The 16,982-nt window shown below is 44.2% G+C and overlaps 1 protein-coding gene and 1 long non-coding RNA gene across 5 annotated transcripts; one reads left to right on the plus strand and one right to left on the minus strand.

Annotated features, from left to right (window-relative positions):
- Nucleotides 1–1,162: 1,162 nt before the first annotated feature.
- Nucleotides 1,163–10,114, minus strand: LOC123104731 (G-type lectin S-receptor-like serine/threonine-protein kinase At1g11300). 2 transcript variants are annotated; one of them, XM_044526604.1, is made up of 7 exons: nt 8,767–10,114; nt 8,591–8,692; nt 2,768–2,961; nt 2,470–2,668; nt 1,943–2,192; nt 1,705–1,855; nt 1,163–1,589 (listed from the first exon to the last, which is right to left on the minus strand). In XM_044526604.1, the coding sequence occupies exons 1-7, from the start codon at nt 10,112–10,114 to the stop codon at nt 1,287–1,289; spliced, it is 2,547 nt and encodes an 848-aa protein (XP_044382539.1). In that variant the 3' UTR covers nt 1,163–1,286. The 2 variants fall into 2 exon arrangements, 1 of the variants encoding a protein (XP_044382539.1); XR_006450496.1 differs by lacking the exons at nt 1,163–1,589; nt 1,705–1,855 and having other exon boundaries at nt 1,950–2,180; nt 2,260–2,668.
- LOC123104732 (uncharacterized) lies at nt 3,271–6,200 on the plus strand. 3 transcript variants are annotated; one of them, XR_006450498.1, is made up of 5 exons: nt 3,271–3,597; nt 4,487–4,860; nt 5,381–5,462; nt 5,639–5,700; nt 5,786–6,200. It is a non-coding gene; the product is annotated as an uncharacterized lncRNA (long non-coding RNA). The 3 variants fall into 3 exon arrangements; XR_006450499.1 differs by having other exon boundaries at nt 3,273–3,597; nt 4,517–4,860; XR_006450497.1 differs by having other exon boundaries at nt 3,285–3,597; nt 4,821–4,860.
- Nucleotides 10,115–16,982: the final 6,868 nt, after the last annotated feature.

The following is a 16,982-nucleotide window of genomic DNA, read 5'->3' on the forward strand; positions in this document are numbered from 1 at the left end:
CTGTTCGGATCCATATGTGATCATTAGTCAATCCTGCGGAAGTCAGGGAGCCTTTGGTTACTGGGTCTACCCGATGAGAGATGATAGCACGGGATATCTATAACCGGTTTGGATGATGGTCCAATAGGCTAGTTGTTTGAGAGTAGCGTTTCGATGCTCAGACTCATCTACAACCTGTCAGAAAAAAGTCAAAAAAATACTAGAAAATTCAAAAAATTCCATTTTATTGCATGATAGAAAATTTCTTGCGTGAGTTCCGCTTCAATTTTTAGATCATTTGGACATCTTAATAGCTCTCAGCAAAAAAGATAAATCGGATCAGAACAGTGCATGAACAGTAAGCTTTTTACATTTCCCAAATTCGTCTATTTTGCTGAGAGCTTCTCAGGTATCCAAATAATTTGAAAATTGGAGCAAACTCATGCATCAAATTATCTATCATGGAAAAGGATAATTTTTTTAATTTTTGTACTATTTGTTTTGATTTTTTATCTCAGAGTGGGCAGATGAGTGGGCTCAGAAGTGGATTATCGTAGATGTTTAGTCATCTAGTCCTATTTTTGCCGGAACCTTTTTGATTACTTTTTCAGCTCTGAGCGAGCTTGTACTGGACCGCAGACCTTTCGGATACTTTGCTTAATAAAGGGCTGCATGCGTCACTCTAATGTAGAAGTCGGGGGTGATCCTCCTTTTTTAAAGAAAAAACAGAGTACGGACACCAGGATAGAACATGTGTCCTGGATACTATGCAGAAAGAACCCCATTTGTATCAACTGGTGAGACTCGTGTAGCTTATGCTTAGAGCTGTTTTGGGAACTGATGGTGGTTACTAGCTAGAAGCCTACGGTCCTATACTCCTGTTGTTTATTTCGTGGACCTGTCTTGGTTGTAGTTTCCTTGAGAGATGAAATTAGGAGCAGGAAGTGTTAAAGACACAAATTAGCAAGAGGATGCTCTCTCGCTGAAAACAAAATCAAATTGTACGAATAAAAGCCAAAGCAAAGCAACCAAAGGGACAAGAGAAATGACAGCACGTTCAACCAAATAGTCAATGAATCTATCACTTGTATCAGTGTGAAATCACTTTCATCAATATGCTTTTGCTGAAATTTTGTATGCACCTTGATAACATGTTTTTTGGTCTTCCAAACTGAGGCTGCGATTTATCAAGGCTAAAAGTGGAAAGTAATGACTACTAAACAACAGATGTGTTATATAGCCATTTTGTTTAGCCTGACATCTTTTGATAATATATTCAATACATATAGGACAGAAGAACCATCATTTCATCGCCCCTCTATCTCAGTCAGAGTAAAACTATTCACAGAGTTCTGAATATCATCTCCAATTTGCAGCGTTTCAATTCTTCGCCGCGCAAAGTAGGCAGGGCGACTGGGGGCTGGAAGTGTGGTGCTTCCATTCTCTAGGATAAACACGACTAATGACATGAGGGGTCTGTCATCTGGGTTCTCTTGGACACATAACAGTGCTATGTGGATACAAAGCAAAACTTCATCTAGTGAACAAGTATCCATGATAGATGAGTCTGGCAGTTTCTCTGTCTTCCCTTCCTTCCACATATTCCATGACTGAAACAACCAAGAACATCATATTATTTTTCATTTTGTATGTCAAACTAAAAATTGTTTCAGAAACTCATGCACCTACTAAATGGAACTCGAGGGAAGTCTTATATGTACTTACATAGACTATGAGGCTAGGGAATCCCATGGTTTGATTACTGGAATTTCTCCTTATACCGGTTACGACCTCCAATACTAACACTCCAAAGCTATAGACGTCGGACTTCGTAGAGAAGACACCCTCCATTGCGTACTCAGGAGCCATGTAACCACTGCTTGTCATTTCAATTGCAGCAGTTACCGAGTGGGTGTTGAATTGATTGAAAACTTAGTATGAGTGTTTCACAATGCATACTTACTAGGTTCCGACAACACGTTGGGTATTCGCATTTTGTTGGTTATCTCCGAAGATCCTTGCCATACCAAAATCCACTATCTTGGGTTTCATCTCTGCATCTAGCAAAACATTTCCAGCTTTAAGATCCCTATGAATTATGGTCAGTCTTGAATCTTCATGTAGGTAAAGAAGCCCCCTTGCGACCCCTTTGATTATATTAAATCGTGTCACCCAATCTAGCAACATTTTTCTTGAACCATCTGTAAACATAGCTATAAAAATGTGAGCAAACTTGTTTTTGAGTTGTTTTATGAAATAGTGTGTTGTTAGAATTTGTACCAAAAAGTGTAGCATCTAGGGCCAGTTCTTTTGGGCGGCTTAAAAAATAAGCTGCCTCTCCCCAGATTAAAAAATAAGCCGCTCCCAAAATTCATGCAGACTTCTAGATTAGTAATCCCATAACTAGTTCAGAAGCCCCAATAAATAAGGGAGGGGGCTTATGACAAAAGCTAGGGAGGAGGCGGCTTATTTTTAAGCCGCCAAAAGAACTGGCCACTAAGCTTTTGTTAGGGAGGTACTCATAAATCAACAACTTTTCATCTCCTTCTGCACAACACCCGAGAAGTTGAACCAAGTTTCTGTGTTGTAGTTTGGCAATTAGAATTGCTTCATTCTTGAACTCCTTTGTTCCTTGTTGAGAATCCCTACTTAGCCTCTTGACAGCAACTTCTTTCCCACCTAACAACCCCTGGAAAATTTTAAGTTAAGATCATGATTTATGTTTGTTATGTGAACCACTCAATTTTGTTGATTTATAAGAATATTAGAAAAACTACTAACGATTTACCTTGTAAACTTTTCCAAAGCCTCCTTGTCCAATCACACATGCTTCAGAGAAATTGTGTGTTGCGAAGGCAATTTCCTCAAATCTTACAAATGGGAAATCACGGTCATGAGAAAGGTTTCCTTCACTAAGTTCGTAAGAGGTACTCATACCATCCAATGATACATTCCTCCGTTTTCTCCATTTTTCTCTCTTGCCTGCTTCCACAATGTTATAACCCCTAATAAGTATCTTAGATGCAAAAATAATCTATACTTCTATACTACTATTAAAAGAGCAAACTTAAGTTCTCCTAAAACCACACAGCAAACTGTACACAAGGTAACCAGAACCCTCGGATCAAATCAACTTAAACATATCTTACCGTCAATATTACGCCGGTAATTTGTTAGCCAGATCGACGACTCAGATGAAATGTTCTGCCAGCAGACGCCCGTGGTCTGCCTATCCTCATAGCGCTCCGCACTCTCGATCCGCACGGCCCCGCCCATAACGCGGATAAAATCCACCTGAATCGCGTTAATGACATGTTTATCCCGCTATTTTCTCTGCCCCAGTCCTTTCCATCTTCCCAAATTCCCCAAATTGCGTCGTCCCCATAGTCCCGTCCACCATATCACCTCCAAGCGATCCCAGCGCCACCGATCTCCCGTGCCGCCACCACCTCCGCCGCCTCCTGGACAAGAGGCCACCACCATTGAGCACCACTTCGGCGCGCCTGGTTGCCACCGCGACTCTGGCCTTGGAAGGTCGTCCTACTGTCCTGGATCGGGGAGGAGGCACGATTTGGATCTGGGCGGCGACGGCTAAGCAAGGGCACCTGTGCTATCGAGGTACATCTCTTCCCACTCTCCCCGCCTCCCTCTCTCTTCCCCGCCGGGGTCGCCGTGAGCCCGTGACCGTGGACTGGCGGGGAATGGGGAGCTTCGACAGTGAGGAACGGGGAGCACGGGTGCTCTGCTGGTGGAGGCATGTTTTGGGACGGGGAGACCTTTGGCCGTGTGGAATGAAGTGAGCTTTGGATGCAAACTGAATTTCATCTCTCTCGGTTCTTGTTTTCTGCTGATAGCACATAATAACATTGGTAATGTTGAGCCGACAAAGAGAAGTAGCAGACTAATTTCTATGTCGACAAATGATGATTTGCTCCCCGTATGTGGTTTCTGGTCATATTGGGCTATGTGAAAATTGGTTTTTCTCTGTATTCTCCATATGACATTATTTTATAATCGCTGGAATATGAAAATAGAATGGTGTGCAGTTCTGCCCTTGTGAGCAATCTCTGATGCTTATATATACTAGCAGTAACGTGTAGTATTAGGTATGGCAAAGTAAATTTGCTTCAACAATCAATTCCAGCGCAGCAATTTTTTTATGGGATTTCTCTTGCAATCTGCACTGAATTTTGTACGCCGATGCCAGTTTGATGGTTTTGCTTTGAATGGTCTTCTCAAGGAAACCGTGTTCAATTTGTATGTTTTGCTTTGAACGAGTCTTTCTGGAAATCTGTATGTGTACTTATATGGCTGGTTGGAATTGTGCAAATTGTGATGGTTTGCTTTCTATGAGCAACTACTTGAATGCTGAAATTTTATACAGTACATATCATGTCAACAACATGTATCTCTTTTTATTTCACATGTGGATAGAGAAGTTGCCATACATTGTTGTCCCCTTGGCAATATTATGTAATTCTCAAATTATCTTGCTATCTTTGCTCAGTAGCATTTAATATGACTAATTTGAGATCAGCAAAGAGGAATGGGCCTGAAGAAATACTGATATTGAGCTAGGTCTGCAAGGCGATGTATTGAGCTCTGCGTAGCCTTTGTATGTGTTTTTGATTCTCTTTCTTTTTAAACATAGCCTGTAGATGTCCTACGGTATATGTTAGCACAACTACTGAAGGATTTGCAGGTGAGCAACTGTTATATGAGTTTGGATGACAGAATATCACTATTACATCAAAATCTACGGCTTTATATACTTTGTCACATACTGCCATATTTCATATATGACGACCATATCAATCACGTGTTGTTTCTTTTTCATTCAGAGTGTACATTGCTTCCAGTGTAACAAGAACAGAAAATAAGGTACTCTCTAAATAATGTGTGAGGATTCTGATTCTGTAATTTGTTTTACTGTTGCTAACTGAGCATGCTTACATAATGGGATGGTTTGAGTGGAGTTTCAAAGTCAATCGTCCATGTTTGCAGTCTCAAGTTACTATATGTATAGTCTGAGACCTAATAAGTACTGATCATTTCAGAAAGTTTCACGTTTCATACTTATAATTGATACTGATTGTATTCATGTAATTGGGCCACTTGATTATAGTGATTTTCTAACTAATAAGTAAGATGTCCCTGGTTCTGCATAAAGATTTAGGCACCCTAATTTCTTAAGTCTTTGTGGAGTCAGAAGTTTTGAATGTTTTTGTTCAGAGTCTTTTTGAAATGATGAGTGATGCATACCTATTCAGTGTTTTACATGGTACTGCAAGTGAAGAAATGATTTGTACTGAACCATCTAATGTGTTATTGCGTTTCTTTGAAGTCATGAATTTGTAGCAAGTGACGCCCTCATTGGCATTATTTTTCTTACATATCCAAGATAGTTAAAGCATCGTGGGGACCAGGAGGCCAAGCAGTCTGTGGTGTCTCCGTCGTTGTTGCAAAGAAACATGCCCAAACTTGTAAGCCCATATTGGTATTACTTTCCATGAATAACAGTGATCTGTTAAGAATTTATCTGTTATCTTGCAACAACCAACAAAATATATATTTAAGAATGATCTGTTATCTTGCCATGAATAACAGTGATAATTTTGTTGTTGACTCATGTTATATCCTCACAAATAAAGTGCTACAGGGAACTTTCTCTATCGGTTCAGGTTGGACGAGCAAGACAACATACTGCAGACTGGGAACAAGGTGAGAAGATTAGATGCAAATTTATGTAGCATATGTACAGCTACATTTGTTAATCTCCTTCTCAATTTTTCCTTTTTCTTTGCAGAGTATGTTCGTCATCATTGATATGTGTTAATACTCTCCTTGAGATTGATTCCTTTGCTTTCGCAAAAAAGCGTCAGATACATGGCGAGCTTCAAAATATCAGGTTGCAAATACCATCGTTGCTTTGGACCTTGCCATGGATGGATGGACACTAAATGACCACAAATGCCTCTAGATTATTAATAAGCGTGGTTCTACGTTCAGTGCTTTGGGCATCTGTTTTGTCTCGGGCTGGTTCTACGTACCTGATTTTGCTTGGAACAGCCACAGGGGCGAGGATGTTATATTGATGCAGCTTGGTTTGCTAACTAGCAATGTTTTGTTTCTTAGACGGACAAACTTGTATCTCAGAACCTTGATGAATTGTTTCATTTGATCAGCTTATGTGGAAACTACTAATTTTCATTGCCTCTGTACACACACTTGCATACCCTTTTTCCTGGTGCTTATTGGCAATGGCCCATTCATAGGCATGACCTAGAAGAAAATAAGATTGAAGATGTATTTTTCTTGGTTGGAAATATTACACCCCAAATTTAATTCAGTTTGGATACAACAATGACTATTAAGATTGAAAAAACTGATGAATTATGTTAGTTATACAGTTTAAGAGGTCAAGGATGTGATATATGAGAAACAATTTTGTCCGTTACACATGAATATCTGTATGGCACTGTGTATGCTGGCGAGATGTGTGAGATGTTGGTCATAACGTTGTGGATTCTGGCGAGATGTTTGTGATGACGTTGGTTGTCGAGATGCACTAACTAGGGGTGCATGCATGGCCATAGGCCATAATTAAATTTTCATAATGGACTAATTTTCTGTCGGTTAGTTAATGATCAATGGTATTAGCTAAGCAATGGACATGGGCATGTTCATTTATAAAGCACAATGTTTTCAGTCATTTGTACAAGTTAGGAATTATATGCTTTTTGCGTGAGATTTCAGCTGTTCAAAAAGTAGATTTATGTTGACATAATTATTATAAGTTTCATTGTAGAACATATTTAATCGAGACGTGCGTGGCACGTGCATACTTACTAGTACTCATAAATAGTTGTTTTGACCCCTCAAATTGCTGATGTTTGTCTACTATTGACTTTACAGACTCACAAAACTAGATCAAACAACCCATGGGGCACTTCTATCAATGTGGAAAACTATAGACTTAATATGACCATGACTTGACATTTTAGATAAAGTACGCATGCTAGAAGAAACACAATTTCTCTCTGGTTGTTGCCCTTACCCCCATTTTTGCCCGATATGCTTGTGTACGCACACAATAAAATGCATTAATTTTTTAATCCATAATATAGTGACCAATCATTCCTCTTGTTTTCTGAACCATGTCCATGTTGAGTATGATTTCTGGCATGTGGACTCCCATCTTATGGCATGTTCTTGTTTAATACAGTAAAAGAATTGATTCTTAGAATATCACTACCCCTTACCCTAAAAGTTAACTCCATATACCATACCTCCAAACTTAACTCCTCAAAAGTTGACGGGTTCAATTTTTGTGCACAGCCCTTCCCTGAATATAACTCACTTTTGGGTGGGATAGGGCTAGGATTGGGAGGGAGCAACTTTTTCTCAAATATAGGCAGAATTTGCTCCTCCCTAAACTTATCTCGTCATATTTGAAGGAGTTACACATTTTATAGGAAGTTTTAGATAGTGTAACCCTCTAAAGATATTTGTTTTTAGGGAGTAACAGTTGTATATAGATATTTGAGGCCTGGATATGCTCCAAGGGCAGCCTTTTTTATGGTGGAGGTGAGCCTAACACTACAAGAAACCTGTTAATTCATGACGGATTCCTGATGACATTTTCAGATTCTGTCATGAATGAGTTGGTACAGCCCCGCAAGCCCGCCGAAGCCCACTAAAGCCCGGCTAATTGTTCCCCGTATAAAAACCTAACCCTAACACCCTCCTCGCCCCCTCCCTCCGCCGCAGCCTCCTCCCAATCCCGCATCGTCTCCAACACATCGCCCCCAACTCGCCGCCTCCCTCCTCCCGCAGTTCACCGCCGGCCCTCCCCTCCCCTCCTCTCACCTCACAGCTCTGGCGGCTCCTAGCTCTACCACAACCCCCACCCATCTCTCTCTCCCTCCCTTCTATGAACCGTTCAAGTTGGAAGGTAGGAGTCTTATAGCTTTTATCCTAGAACCAGTTCAAGTTGAAGACTCAAGTCCCATGCTGAGTAAAATAATCTAACGGGCCAATATGTCAGTTATGAGAAGTCGTAGCAGTCCAGAGAAACTGAGGAAATTGCAGACGGAAAGAAATCAATGGCCACTTTATATTATTCTGTACAAGGTGGAAGGAGCCAAACCTTTAGAGGCAACCAGGAAACTTAGTCACCATTTGCTTAGAAAACTTAGCTCATAACATGCCCCTAGTTGCTACTTCCTCTATTCCATATTTATTGAAGTTATATTTTTGTCCTTAGTCCAAATTTGAAGTTCATAATAAAATTTATTTTTATACTATGCATATTTAATGTTGCAGATGTTAGCATATTTTCATACAGACTTGATCACATTTAAAGACTTGACTGAGCACAAAAGTTGAACTTCATTTAATCTGGAATGGAGGAAATAGCTTGAATATTGTCCATTGCCGTCACATCGTTTGCAATGGATGTCGGTTAAACCAATCATTAACTCACCTAAGTGTTTTTTCGCTCTACTTTGTGTGGGTTCAATGATTTTTAGTCGAAGGACACAATATAGAAGTAGACACCAAACTGTGGTAAGTAAATATGGATTATCACATAGCGGAATAGTAAGTTTACCTTTGAGTTTTAACCATGCCAATGAAGTGCATACAAATAGCAGAAAACTGCTTCCTAAAACTGGCAGCACAATCTTCAGAACATTCCTCTTTGTTCCTTTACCTGCAAAATACATAAATTCATACATAGCATAAAAAATAACAATCATAGCTAGTAGAGAGGGAGGGATTTGGCACCAGATGATGTTGCGTCCAAGCCTGCAGGTCGGAGATAGAGTGTGTCGCTACCGTGCTCTTCGCCTATTTTCCCAGTGTCAACCAATTCCCCAGACCACACCAAGCACCTCGTCACGTCTCCCCTGGACCTGCCGCTGCCAAGGTTGGCATACGCGTACGCCACACACGAGCAGTTGCGCTTGCACTCAGCCGCACACTCCTCGAACGTACTCGTGCCCCCGCCGACAATTGAAAATCTGTCAGGCGACTTCATCCTTGACAGGGCCAAGAAGCCGTCGGTGCACCCTTGCAGTGGCTCTTTTCGCCGGCACCCTGCTGAAAAACTACCATTGGTCCAGTCCATCATGTTTGCCGGCTCGAAGCCATCAAAGCACTTGCACGTCGGGATTGGCGCTGCTGTCTCATCGCAGTAGCCATATGTGCCACAATAACCATACCGGTTGCATTCGGGGGATGGCCACTTCCCGAGGACTAACCACGTCAATGTTTTGCTATTCCAACTCTGGACTAGGTACTCTCCGGAGTAGGTCAACACGTACCTGGTGTGTGGGGCGCCGTCGGAGAGGCTGTAGGTGATGTAGATCTCCTCGTCGCTGTCCACGACGGCTAGGTAGATGATGATGTCCGCGCTGGTGTTCGCCTGCTGGCATCGACGCTCGCTCTTCACCAGGTACCCTGTCCATGGCCCGCTGCGTGAAATCGGGCGATCCCCATCCCAAAGAATTACTTGGAGGAACGTGATTGGATCGCCGCCGTAGGAGAAGCGCCCCGACGAAGGGTCGCCAGGGCCCTTCCAAGAAACCAGACGGTCACTAGTGCCAGGCTTGTTGTACCGGATCCGGAGCTTCATGCCAGGGAGGAACGTGTCGGTTGGATGGTCAAAGCTCTGCCATAACGTGGTGCCGTTCGATGACCGGATGACGAGGTTGCCGTTGTTCAGAAGCACTGCCACAGGGGGAGACGATCCCATGGGAGTAGTCACGTTAGTCGTCATCCAAACGGCACGGCCACTGCCATCACCGTCGGATAGAACAAGATTGGAGGTGTTGGTGAGGAAGAGCATCAGTGTAGTCGTGTTGGTGGCCGGAGTTTCTCGGTTGGCGACCCACACGGTGGTGAGCTCAGGAACATCATTGTACCATATGCCGAGGTACAGTCGGGCTGGAGTGCTGGAGTTGGAAGGCGAGAAGAAACCTAAGGCGAAAGCACCGCCGTCGGAGACGATGGTGGAGTTTGGGGAGAGCGGCTTACCGGGGACAAGCCGGTCGTCGGAAGCACTCAACGGCAAGAGGATGAGAAGGATCAGAACTGTAGTGCTGGTGCAGCATGGGGGAGCCGGCCAATTCATCGGTAGCTAGTAGGCCATTCTATTGGTGGTGCTAAGATGGTTGGCTTGCATCGAGCCTTGCTCACAAAGTCACAAGCAAAAAACAAAAAAATAACGAGAGAACGACTTGTCATAACAGACATCTCGGCTGAGGATTGAATAATGCAAAGCTTGTGGAATTTTGGTAGATTGGCTTGGGGTAGTTGAATGTGCGTTGGATGGAGTTGACATCTGAGCTGTTCACGTCCGAGTTGGGATGCCATCGTCACTTGCTTACTAGTCAGACTAGCGACTGAAATATAAGTTATACCAGCCCGGCTGCTATATCCTGGATGCAGTTTGGAGCCTGCTTTTTATTCTCATCCCTAATTGTCTTAAAGTATTTTAATATGTACTCCCTCTGTAAACTAAATATAAGATCTTTTAGATCACTACTTTACAGAGGGGTATCTTGTTTCTGCTACAGATTATGTTGCCGATGTCAGAAACAGAATAGAGAACACATTCAAAGATAACAACTTCTAAACAACACAAGATGCCTGGAAATTATGGTGAGCCCGGCATTGTTTCTTTTTTTTTATACTATTTGTGATACATTTTGTTGCAAAATAAGAAATGATGTGTTATACATACAGTTTCCAAGAGCATTTTGATATATTATCTAAAAATGAAAATAAAATCATCTCCCCTCCATCTCGGTAATAGTAACACCATTCATGGAAGTTTGAATATCAATTTTTATTTGCTCCATCTGGGCAGCTTGTCGCGCAAAATAGGCCGGGCTATTTGGGGGCAGGAAGTGTAGTGCTTCCTGTTGGGGAACGTAGCAAAATTTTAAAATTTTCTACACATCACCAAGATCAATCTATGGAGTCATCTAGCAACGAGGGAGAGGGGAGTGCATCTACATATCCTTGTAGATCGCAAGCGGAAGCATTCAAGAGAACAGGGTTGATGCAGTCGTACTCGTCGTGATCCAAATCACCGATGACTTAGCGCCGAACGGACGACACCTCCGCGTTCAACACACGTATGGTTGGGAATACGTCTCCTCCTTCTTGATCCAGCAAGGGGAAGGAGAGGTTGATGGAGATCCAGCAGCACGACGTCATGGTGGTGGAAGCAACGGTGATCTCGGCAGGGCTTCGCCAAGCTCAGCGAGAGGGAGAGGTGTCACGGGAGGGAGAGGGAGGCGCCAGGGGCTAGGGTGCGGCTGCCCTCCCTCCCCCCACTATATATAGGGCCCCTAGGGGGGCGCCGGCCCTAGAGATTGAATCTCAAGGGGGAGGCGGCGGCCAAGGGGGGTGGCTTGCCCCCCAAGCCAAGTGGGGCACCCCCCACCCCTAGGGCTTCCAACCCTAGGCACAGGGGGAGGCCCAAGGTGGGCGCACCAGCCCACCCGGGGCAGGTTCCCTTCCCCACTTCAGCCCATGGGCCCCTCTGGGATAGGTGGCCCCACCTGGTGGACCCCCGAGACCCTTCCGGTGGTCCCGGTACAATACCGGTGACCCCGGAAACTTTCTCGATGGCCGAAACTGGACTTCCTATATATAATTCTTCACCTTCGGACCATTCCGGAACTCCTCGTGACGTCCGGAATTTCATCTGGGACTCCGAACAAATTTCAGGTTACCGCATACTAATATATCTACAACCCTATCGTCTCCGAACCTTAAGTGTGTAGACCCTACGGGTTCGGGAGACACACAGACATGACCGAGACGACTCTCCGGTCAATAACCAACAGCGGGATCTGGATACCCATGTTGGCTCCCACATGCTCCTCGATGATCTCATCCGATGAACCACGATGTCGAGGATTCAATCAATCCCGTATACAATTCCCTTTGTCAATCGGTACGTTACTCGCCCGAGACTCGATCGTCGGTATCCCAATACCTCGTTCAATCTTGTTACCGGCAAGTCACTTTACTCGTACTGTAATGCATGATCCCGTGATCAAGCACTTGGTCACATTGAGCTCATTATGATGATGCATTACCGAGTGGGCCCAGAGATACCTCTTCGTCATACGGAGTGACAAATCCCAGTCTCGATTCGTGCCAACCCAACAAGACACTTTCGGAGATACCCGTAGTGCACCTTTATAGTCACCCAGTTACATTGTGACGTTTGGCACATCCAAAGCACTCCTACGGTATCCGGGAGTTGCACAATCTCATGGTCTAAGGAAATGACACTTGACATTCGGAAAAGCTCTAGCAAATGAACTACACGATCTTTGAGCTATGCTTAGGATTGGGTCTTGTCCATCACATCATTGTCCTAATGATGTGATCCTGTTATTAATGACATATAATGTCCATAGTCAGGAAACCATGACTATCTTTTGATCAACGAGCTAGTCAACTAGAGGCTCACTAGGGACGTGTTGTGCTCTATGTATTCACACATGTATTACGATTTCCGGATAACACAATTATAGCATGAACAATAGACAATTATCATGAACAAGGAAATATAATAATAACCATTTTATTATTGCCTCTAGGGCATATTTCCAACAGTCTCCCACTTGCACTAGAGTCAATAATCTAGTTACATTGTGATGAATCGAACACCCATAGAGTTATGGTGTTGATCATGTTTCGCTGTAGGGAGATGTTTAGTCAACGGATCTGCTACATTCAGGTCCGTATGTACTTTACAAATATCTATGTCTCCATTTTGAACACTTTCACGAATGGAATTGAAGGGACGCTTGATATGCCTGGTCTTCCTGTGAAACCTGGGCTCCTTGGCAAGGGCAAGAGCTCCAGTATTGTCACAGAATAGAGTCATCGGGCCCGACGCATTGGGAATGACTCCTAGGTCGGTAACGAACTCCTTCACCCAGATTGCTTCTTGTGCTGCCTCCGAGGCTGCCATGCACTCCGCTTCACATCTAGATCCCGTCACAACGCTTTGCTTGCAACTGCACCAGCTTACTGCCCCACCATTCAAAATGTACACGTATCCGGTTTGTGACTTAGAGTCATCTAGATCTGTGTTGAAGCTAGCATCGACGTAACCCTTTACGACGAGCTCTTCGTCACCTCCATAAACGAGAAACGTATCCTTAGTTCTCTTAAGGTACTTCAAGATATTCTTGACCGCTGTCCAGTATTCCATGCCGGGATTATTTTGGTACCTTCCTACCAAACTTACGACAAGGTTTACATCAGGTCTGGTACACAGCATAGCATTCATGATAGATCCTATGGTCGAGGCATAGGGGACGACACTCATCTTTTCTCTATCTTCTACCGTGGTCGGGCATTGAGCCGTGCTCAATCTCGTACCTTGCAACACAGGCAAGAACCCCTTCTTTGACTGATCCATATTGAACTTCTTCAATATCTTGTCAAGGTACGTACTCTGTGAATGACCAATGAGGCGTCTTGATCTATCTCTATAGATTTTGATGCCTAATATATAAGCAACTTCTCCAAGGCCCTTCATTGAAAAACACTTGTTCAAGTAGGCATTTATGCTTTCCAAGAATTCTATATCATTTCCCATCAACAGTATGCCATCCACATATAATATGAGAAATGCTACTGAGCTCCCACTCACTTTCTTGTAAACACAGGCTTCTCCATAAGTCTGTGTAAACCCAAACGCTTTGATCATCTCATCAAATCGAATGTTCCAACTCCGAGATGCTTGCACCAGCCCATAGATTGAGCGTTGGAGCTTGCACACCTTCTTAGCATTCTTAGGATCGACAAAACCTTCTGGCTGCATCATATACAATTCTTCCTTAAGAAAGCCGTTAAGGAATGCCGTTTTGACGTCCATTTGCCATATCTCATAATCATAGAATGCGGCAATTGCTAACATGATTCGGACAGACTTCAGCTTCGTTACGGGTGAGAAAGTCTCATCGTAGTCAACCCCTTGAACTTGTCGATAACCCTTAACGACAAGTCGAGCCTTGTAGATGGTCATATTACCATCTGCGTCTGTCTTCCTTTTAAAGATTCATTTATTTTCTATGGCTCGCCGATCATCGGGCAAGTCAGTCAAAGTCCATACTTCGTTTTCATACATGGATCCTATCTCGGATTTCATGGCTTCTAGCTATTTGTCGGAATCTAGGCCCGCCAGCGCTTCCTCATAGTTCGAAGGTTCACCGTTGTCTAACAACATGATTTCCAAGACAGGGTTGCCGTACCACTCTGGTGCGGAACGTGTCCTTGGGGACCTACGAAGTTCAGTAGAAACTTGATATGAAGTTTCATGATCATCATCATTAACTTCCTCTCTAGTCGGTGCAGGCATCTCAGGAACATTTTCTTGAGCTGCGCCACTCTCCGGTTCAAGAGGCAATACTTCATCAAGTTCTACTTTCCTCCCACTTACTTCTTTTGAGAAAAACTCTTTCTCTAGAAACGATCCATTCTTGGCAACAAAGATCTTGCCTTCGGATCTGAGGTAGAAGGTATACCAAATAGTTTTTTTAGGGTGTCCTATGAAGACGCATTTTTTCGACAAGGATTTGAGCTTTTTAGGTTGAAGTTTCTTGACATAAGCATCGCATCCCCAAACTTTTTGAAACGACAGCTTAGGTTTCTTACCAAACCATAATTCATACTGTGTCGTCTCAACGGATTTCGACGGAGCCCTATTTAAAGTGAATGCGGCAGTCTCTAAAGTATAGCCCCAAAATGACAGCGGTAGATCGGTAAGAGACATCATAGATCGCACCATATCAAATAGAGTGCGATTACAACGTTCGGACACACCATTATGCTGAGGTGTTTCAGGCGACGTGAGTTGTGAAACTATTCCATATTTCCTTAAGTGCGTGCCAAATTCGTGACTCAAGTATTCTCCCCATGATCTGATCGCAAGAACTTGATTTTCCTTTCACGTTGATTCTCAACCTCACTCTGAAATTCCTTGAACTTTTTAAAGGTCTCAGACTTGTGCTTCATTAAGTAGACATACTCATATCTACTCAAGTCATCAATAAGGGTGAGAACATAACGATAGCCACCGCGAGCCTCACCGCTCATTGGACCGCACACATTAGTATGCATGATTTCCAATAAGTTGGTTGCTCGCTCCATTGTTCCTGAGAACGGAGTCTTGGTCATTTTACCCATGAGGCATGGTTCGCACGTGTCAAATGATTCATAAACAAGAGACTCCAAAAGTCCATCTGAATGGAGCTTCTTCATGCATTTGACACCTATGTGACCAAGGCGGCAGTGCCACAAGTATGTGGGACTATCATTATCAACCTTACATCTTTTGGTATTCACACTATGAATATGTGTAACATTACGCTCGAGATTCATTAAGAATAAACCATTCACTAGCGGGGCATGACCATAAAACATATCTCTCATATAAATAGAACAACCATTATTCTCGGATTTAAATGAGTAGCCATCTCGAATTAAACGAGATCCTAATACAATGTTCATGCTCAAAGCTGGCACTAAATAACAATTATTGAGGTTTAAAACTAATCTCGTAGGTAAATGTAGAGGTAGCGTGCCGACGGCGATCACATCGACCTTGGAACCATTCCCGACGTGCATTGTCCTACGCCAGTCTCCGCTTATTCCGCAGCTCCTGCTTTGAGTTACAAATGTGAGCAACCGCACCGGTATAAAATACCCAGGAGCTACTACGAGTACTGGTTGTTGGGGAACGTAGCAGAAATTCAAAATTTTCCTACGTGTCACCAAGATCTATCTATGGAGAAACTAGCAACGAGTAGAAAGAGAGTGCATCTACATACCCTTGTAGATCGCTAAGCGGAAGCGTTCAAGTGAACGGGGTTGATGGAGTCGTACTCGTCGTGATTCAGATCACCGATGATCCCAGTGCCGAACGGACGGCACCTCCGCGTTCAACACACGTACAGCTCGACGATGTCTCCCACGCCTTGATCCAGCAAGGAGAGAGGGAGAGGTTGAGGAAGACTCCATCCAGCAGCAGCACAACGGCGTGGTGGTGATGGAGGAGCGTGGCAATCCTGCAGGGCTTCGCCAAGCACCTACGGGAGAGGAGGAGGTGTCACGGGAGGGAGGGAGGCGCCAAGGGCTCAGGTATGGATGCCCTCCCTCCCCTCCACTATATATAGGGGCAGGGGAGAGGGGGGAGGCGCAGCCTTGCCCCTTCCTCCAAGGAAGGGGTGCGGCTAAGAGGGGGGGAGGAGTCCATCCTCCCCAAGGCACCTCGGAGGTGCCTTCCCCTTTTAGGACTCTCCCCTTTTTCCTATATCTTGGCGCATGGGCCTCTTGGGGCTGGTGCCCTTGGCCCATGTAGGCCAAGGCGCACCCCCTACAGCCCATGTGCCCCCCCGGGGCAGGTGGCCCCACCCAGTGGGCCCCCGGGACCCTTTCGGTGGTCCCAGTACAATACCGATGACCCCGAAACTTGTCCCCATGGCCGAAACAGGACTTCCTATATATAAATCTTTACCTCCGGACCATTCCGGAACTCCTCGTGACGTCCGCGATCTCATCCGGGACTCCGAACAACATTCGGTAACCACATACAAACTTCCTTTATAACCCTAGCGTCATCGAACCTTAAGTGTGTAGACCCTACGGGTTCGGGAGACATGTAGTCATGACCAAGATGTTCTCCGGTCAATAACCAACAGCGGGATCTGGATACCCATGTTGGCTCCCACATGTTCCACGATGATCTCATCGGATGAACCACGATGTCAAGGACTCAATCAATCCCGTATACAATTCCCTTTGTCTAGCGGTATGGTACTTGCCCGAGATTCCATCGTCGGTATACCGATACCTTGTTCAATCTCGTTACCGGCAAGTCTCTTTACTTGTTCCATAACACATCATCCCGTGATCAACCCCTTGGTCACATTGTGCACATTATGATGATGTCCTACCGAGTGGGC

This window comes from Triticum aestivum, chromosome 5A, assembly GCF_018294505.1.
Source record: "Triticum aestivum cultivar Chinese Spring chromosome 5A, IWGSC CS RefSeq v2.1, whole genome shotgun sequence".
NCBI classification, from domain to species: Eukaryota; Viridiplantae; Streptophyta; class Magnoliopsida; order Poales; family Poaceae; genus Triticum; species Triticum aestivum.

Excerpts from the sequence above, each read along its gene's own strand:
- LOC123104731 (XM_044526604.1), bottom strand. The coding sequence starts at position 10,114 with ATGAATTGGCCGGCTCCCCCATGCTGCACCAGCACTACAGTTCTGATC. Across the intron at positions 8,693-8,766 it reads CTTGGACGCAACATCATCTG|GTAAAGGAACAAAGAGGAAT; the intron begins GTGCCAAATCCC and ends TGTATTTTGCAG. Across the intron at positions 1,590-1,704 it reads TCCCTAGCCTCATAGTCTAT|TCATGGAATATGTGGAAGGA; the intron begins GTAAGTACATAT and ends TGGTTGTTTCAG.